At 42.1% G+C, this 5,666-nt stretch overlaps 1 protein-coding gene across 2 annotated transcripts; it reads left to right on the forward strand.

Moving 5' to 3' along the window:
- LOC306993146 (uncharacterized protein) lies at positions 1-3,628 on the forward strand. 2 transcript variants are annotated; one of them, XM_079602732.1, is made up of 4 exons: positions 32-169; positions 251-300; positions 386-1,531; positions 1,628-3,319. In XM_079602732.1, exons 1-4 carry the CDS (start codon positions 141-143, stop codon positions 2,956-2,958), a joined length of 2,556 nt encoding a protein of 851 aa, XP_079458858.1. In that variant the 5' UTR covers positions 32-140; the 3' UTR covers positions 2,959-3,319. The 2 variants fall into 2 exon arrangements, with proteins under 2 accessions (XP_079458857.1, XP_079458858.1); XM_079602731.1 differs by having other exon boundaries at positions 1-169; positions 386-3,628.
- The last annotated feature ends 2,038 nt before the right edge of the window (positions 3,629-5,666 follow it).

The raw sequence follows: 5,666 nt of genomic DNA on the forward strand, positions 1-5,666 counted from the left end.
AGGAAACAATTGGTAAATGGCAGTTGCTGGCACTATAAAGAGTCTCATCAGGAAACACTAATATGTGTTGGAGGTCAAGCATGTTTTTTATGAATTTTTAGTGTTGTTGAGGTGGTTAGTTGTTGTATTTCTGTTTGGCCATGGAGGGTACCAATAGCCGACTCTTAAGGTATGATGATAAATTGTGGTATTTGTTAACAAGTGGCATTCATCTAACAAGGTGTTTTTTTGTTTTTTTTTCCGTCTGCAGTCTTTCTTTGGCACTTCTCAGTCTTTGTGTCTTTGACCATTTTGGAAGTGGTAAGGTTTATCCAGGCAAGTTCTATAATTCATATTTGCTAGCATGTCTGTTTGATTCTTTCTTTCCCTTTTTGTTTTTTTCTAGTTGGTGGATTTGTCAGGAGTGGTTATCCTGTATACTATGAGGCTGCTTTCCCCATGCAGGGTGTGAAGCCGCGAAGTTCCTACAGCTGGTATGGTGCTGATGCATCAAATCCCATCAGTCCCCAAAGACCAAGGAGTAACACTTACAGTGCTGCACAAGTTAAGGGTGTGTATAGCAGTGTAAGCTATAGTCCTCAAAATGGCTCTTCTGGTTTTGGACCAGTGACTAATGTATATAAGCCTGGTTCTGACTCTGATGCTAGTAGTCAACTTCAAGGATCTCCGATATCTTCAGCTGGTAGTGGCAGTCTCGTTTCTGGTTCTGTGTCCACTGCAATGGGTTCAAGTATGCACATTGAGTCTTTACCTGAGCCAACACAGCTCAACTATCAAACTGTAGTACAGTCTAGTAATGAGTCTGTGGTGTCTAGTAGCCAGCAACTAGTACAGAACAGCTCCCAGTCCAGTGGCCAATTAGTGGAAGTCAGCTACCAGTCTGCAGTGCAGCCCATTGTCAAGCCTCAGAGAAGTAGACTTCAAGTTGTTTCCAAGTTATTTTCTGGTAACAGGCCAGTCCAGGTTTCAAGTTCTACCTTTTTTGTCAAGCCTTTGCAGCAGATAAATTATTCCTCACAACCCAGCTATCAGTTAGGGCAAGCCAGCTTTGGATATGGACTTGTGCCATCACTGAGTGGCCAGCAACTAGTGCAGTCACGATATGGTTCCACAGTTCAGCCTAGTGGTGTGCAGCTAGCACATTCAAGATACCAACTTGTGAACCAGCCCATTCTCCAACAATCATCTCAAGCCAGCAGCCAGAACTCTGAACAAGCTGTCTCGCAATCTGTGGACCAGTCCAGTGGCCTGCAAACAGCCCAAGCCAGCTCACAATCTGTTGAACTGTCAGGTAGCCTGCTGTCATCCCAAGCCAGCTCTCAGTCTGTGGACCAGTCTGGCATCCAACAACCATCCCAAGCCAGCTCACAATCTGTTGAACTGTCAGGTAGCCTGCTGTCAGCCCAAGCCAGCTCTCAGTCTGTGGACCAGTCTGGCATCCAACAACCAGCCCAATCCAGCTCTCAGTCTGTGGACCAGTCTGGAATCCAACAACCATCCCAAGCCAGCTCACAATATGTTGAGCTTTCAGGTAGCCTGCTGTCATCCCAAGCCAGCTCTCAGTCTGTGGACCAGTCTGGAATCCAACAACCATCCCAAGCCAGCTCACAATATGTTGAGCTTTCAGGTAGCCTGCTCTCAGCCCAAGCCAGCTCTCAGTCTGTGGACCAGTCTGGAATCCAACAACCAGCCCAAGCCAACCCTCAGTCTGTGGACCAGTCTGGAATCCAACAACCATCAGAAGCCAGCTCACAATCTGTTGAACTGTCAGGTAGTCTGCTGTCATCACAAGCCAGTTCACATTCTGTTGACCAGTCTGGCATCCAACAACCATCCCAAGCCAGCTCACAGTCTGTGGACCAGTCTGGAATCCAACAACCATCCCAAGGCAGCTCACAATCTGTTGAACTGTCAGGTAGTCTGCTGTCATCACAAGCCAGTTCACAGTCCGTAGACCAGTCTGGCATCCAACAACCATCCCAAGCCAGCTCACAGTCTGTGGACCAGTCTGGCATCCAACAACCAGCCCAATCCAGCTCACAATCTGGCCTGCCGGCAGCACAAGCTAATTACCAGATTGTGCCCCAGCTTGGTTTCCAAAAACCTACACAAACTGGCTCCCAATCAGTCAACTGGCCCATTGGTCTGCAGTTGTCTCAAGCAAGATACCAGTCTGTGGTCTGGCCTAGTGGCCAACTTCCAGGACAGGCCAGCTACCAGTCTGTGTCCCAGCCCAGCAGTCTGCAATCAAGCCAAGCCAGATACCAGTCTCTGTCCTTGCCCAGCAGTCTGCAGTCAGCTCAAGCCCGTTACCAGTCTGTGGACCAGCCCAGCAGTCTGCAGTCAGCACAAGCCCGTTACCAGTCTGTGGACCAGCCCAGCAGTCTGCAATCAAGCCAAGCCAGATACCAGTCTCTGTCCTTGCCCAGCAGTCTGCAGTCAGCCCAAGCCCGTTACCAGTCTGTGGACCAGCCCAGTGGCCTGCAACCAGCAAAAGCCCGTTACCAGTCTCTGTCCCAGCCCAGCAGTCTGCAGTCAGCCCAAGCCCGTTACCAGTCTGTGGACCAGATAAGTGGTCTGCAATCAGGCCAAACCAGCTACCAGTCTCTGTCCCGGCCCAGCAGTCTGCAGTCAGGACAAGCCCGTTACCAGTCTGTGGACCAGCTAAGTGGGCTGCAATCAGGCCAAACCAGCTACCAGTCTCTGTCACAGCCCAGCGGTCTGCAGTCAGGACAAGCCCGTTACCAGTCTGTGGACCAGCTAAGCGGTCTGCAATCAGCACAAGCCCAGTACCAGTCTGTGTCCCGGCAACCCAGTAAAATACCACTTCAACCTATTAGTCTGATGCAGTCTGTCCAGCCTGGCTTTCAATATCCAGCACCTCTACACTCTCAGACTACTCAAAATAAGCATGTATCTCCAGGCATATTGAGGTTGTTGCATCAAGTGAAGTCATAGCTTCATACTTTGCCTTGTTTTCTTCATTCAGTGTTTGCTTCGGTGTTTGAAAAATAAATAAACTCCCCTGTAACCAATTGTCTCCTTGCAGTTTTAGTATTGTTTGTGCTGCATTAGCATGTCCTCATCTTTGTTTAACATAATCTGCTTTGTTCTCTCCTACGTTTACACCTGGAGATGAGTTTTGGTTGATCAGATCAAAAGTGTATGCTTAAAAAAAGGTGTAAAATGTTGAGCTTATCAACTTTCAACAACTAGTTGAATGCATTTGATTAGATTGCTTAGTGTTAACGCTCATGTGGTAGACTGTTCAAATGGCCATGAATGACCAACTGACCCAATGCATTAACATAATGTGAAGCATACCACCCTTCCAACAGTTTAAGTGTGCTATCAGTATACTTTTTTAACAAATTAAACTGAAACTATATTTTTTAAATATACGTTATCTACTTTGAAAACTACTTAAAATTACACTTAAGTATACTTGACATGCTGGCAGAAAAGTCTAAGTCTATTTAGCCTATATTTGTACAATTTTTGATCAAGATGTACTGAAAACTATTCTTGGCTGCTTGTTCACGATTTCATAAACAATTGATTTTTGGAGAATTTGTTTGCTAATTCTGAGTATCTGAATTTTTTGTAGTCCAGTGTTAGGGCCAATCCCAATTCTACCCCTTACCCCTTCACTTTCCCCTTCCCCTCTGTTTTGAGCGTGCACGTGAAGGGGTAGGGCTGTCTCAATTCTCTTTTGGTTGGAGGGGAAGGGCTAAGGGGAAGGGCCAGATAGCCCTTCAAACGAAGATTTTTTGGGACCACACTTCAAACGAAGGGGTATGAGAAGCTATTTAGCCTATATTTGTACAATTTTTGATCAAGATGTACTGAAAACTATTCTTGGCTGCTTGTTCACTATTTCATAAACAATTGATTTTTGGAGAATTTGTTTGCTAATTCTGAGTATCTGAATTTTTTGTAGTCCAGTGTTAGTATACATAGGAATTTATATCAAATCTACTTCACTCTTTCACCTCCATTGACTGAATTTTCCAGCCAGCCATGTGTTCACTGTTTTCACGGTAGGGGCGCTATAACACATCTTGGAAAGTGTACAGAATCTCCCGATTAAAACCGGGGTAAAGAAGCCGCAGTCAAGTCACCTTTATTTATATAGTGCTATTTAACATTATTAAATGTTTTTTTGTTTTATTTAAGCTTTTTGCTTCACACAAAAATTGGCCAAGGATCTTCTTTAAAATGAGACCAAACTTAATTCTGTGCTCCAAAGCTTCAAATTTTTATGACAGTTTTTTTTGAAAGGGACAGTTTTGTACTCTGAGGACCTCAGAGTAACTTTTTTTCAAATTGCTGCTCAAGAGGTTACACCCTGGCCTCACGCCAAATAATGACAGATTGCAAAATTGGTGCGTTTTATTCAACTCCAGATTTTGAGGGAGATCATAGTTTTCAGCCACTTGGTTTCAAAATTCCACTTGTTATTTAGAAACTAGAAAGCCGTATTAGAACATGAATGTGGTCTTCATAAACATTCAAAGGATTTTAAACCGTTCACCTGCAAGAAGATGCAAAAGACACACGCGCTGTTTTCTGTGCCATTACTGCACCATTATTGAACTGAGCTCTCTTTTGTGTCTTGTCACGCTTAAACGGATGAATACACTCGAAATTATGTCAAAATGGCAGTTTTGGCGAGTATCCTCCTAAGCCCAGAGTTAAAATAAAAAGTCTTAATCAACGTAAACAGTTGGGAGAAAATCAGATCCATGCATTTGGTCTTAAAAAGAAAATGTAGTCTAAAACTCTGCTCATGACTGAATAACAGCTTTAGTAAATATGAATACATATAAATAATACATTATAGTATTTTCTACCTAAATACTGTTAAGCCTAAATATGTTTATTTCATTTGTATCTTTGTTCTAATGTGCTATTACTTGTAATTAAAAGACACTTAAAGTGTCTTTATTTAACATTATTTATTCAAATATTATTTATTTATTTAGAAACTCCTTAGTGTTGAGCCCAGTGTGTTTATTTCCTTTTAAGACCTTGTCTTTTTGTTATAAAATAAAGTTATGTCCTTTCAACTGAATCCCCCCCAAAAAAAAAAAAAAAAAAAAAAAAAAACTGATGAGGGTCTCATCTGAACACAGCTTTCACCACAGGAAAGCTCACAGGAATAGTCCTGCTAGATTTTAATGTTGGCATGTATTTACTCATAACAAATCTGAAAGAAAATGATCAGTGTGCTCTAGTTTTCAAATAGTTTCAATAAAGACGAAAAAATATTAGTATTTTCGCATTTGAGAAGTGCAGATAATGAGTTTAGCCACTCCTAAATATACCAAAAGTACAAATTTGCAAGAATTTTTTTTTATAACATCTGTTATCATTGAACAAAATATATTTTAATATAAAAACATATATGGCTGCTTGACCAAATCAATGCTAAGGCTTTTGCACAGTGAGCATACTACTTCTTCCTTAAATGTATTCTCACTGAATAAGAAATTAAGGATTTTAATTAATCCCCAAAAAGTATTTTGTGTGCTGTCTTTTTGTTTAGTAATCATAGTATAAAAAAGCAACTATCTTTAATGAAATGGCAGCTGTCATGATAAGAGTTGTAACACCTGAACCTAATAATTGAGTATTACATGTTCCCATGACAACTGATTGTCAGG

Source organism: Phoxinus phoxinus (assembly GCF_949152265.1).
Source record: "Phoxinus phoxinus genome assembly, chromosome: 24".
NCBI lineage: Eukaryota > Metazoa > Chordata > Actinopteri > Cypriniformes > Leuciscidae > Phoxinus > Phoxinus phoxinus.

Excerpts from the sequence above, each read along its gene's own strand:
- LOC306993146 (XM_079602731.1), top strand. The coding sequence starts at position 141 with ATGGAGGGTACCAATAGCCGACTCTTAAG. Across the intron at positions 170-250 it reads ACCAATAGCCGACTCTTAAG|TCTTTCTTTGGCACTTCTCA; the intron begins GTATGATGATAA and ends TTCCGTCTGCAG. Across the intron at positions 301-385 it reads CTTTGACCATTTTGGAAGTG|TTGGTGGATTTGTCAGGAGT; the intron begins GTAAGGTTTATC and ends GTTTTTTTCTAG.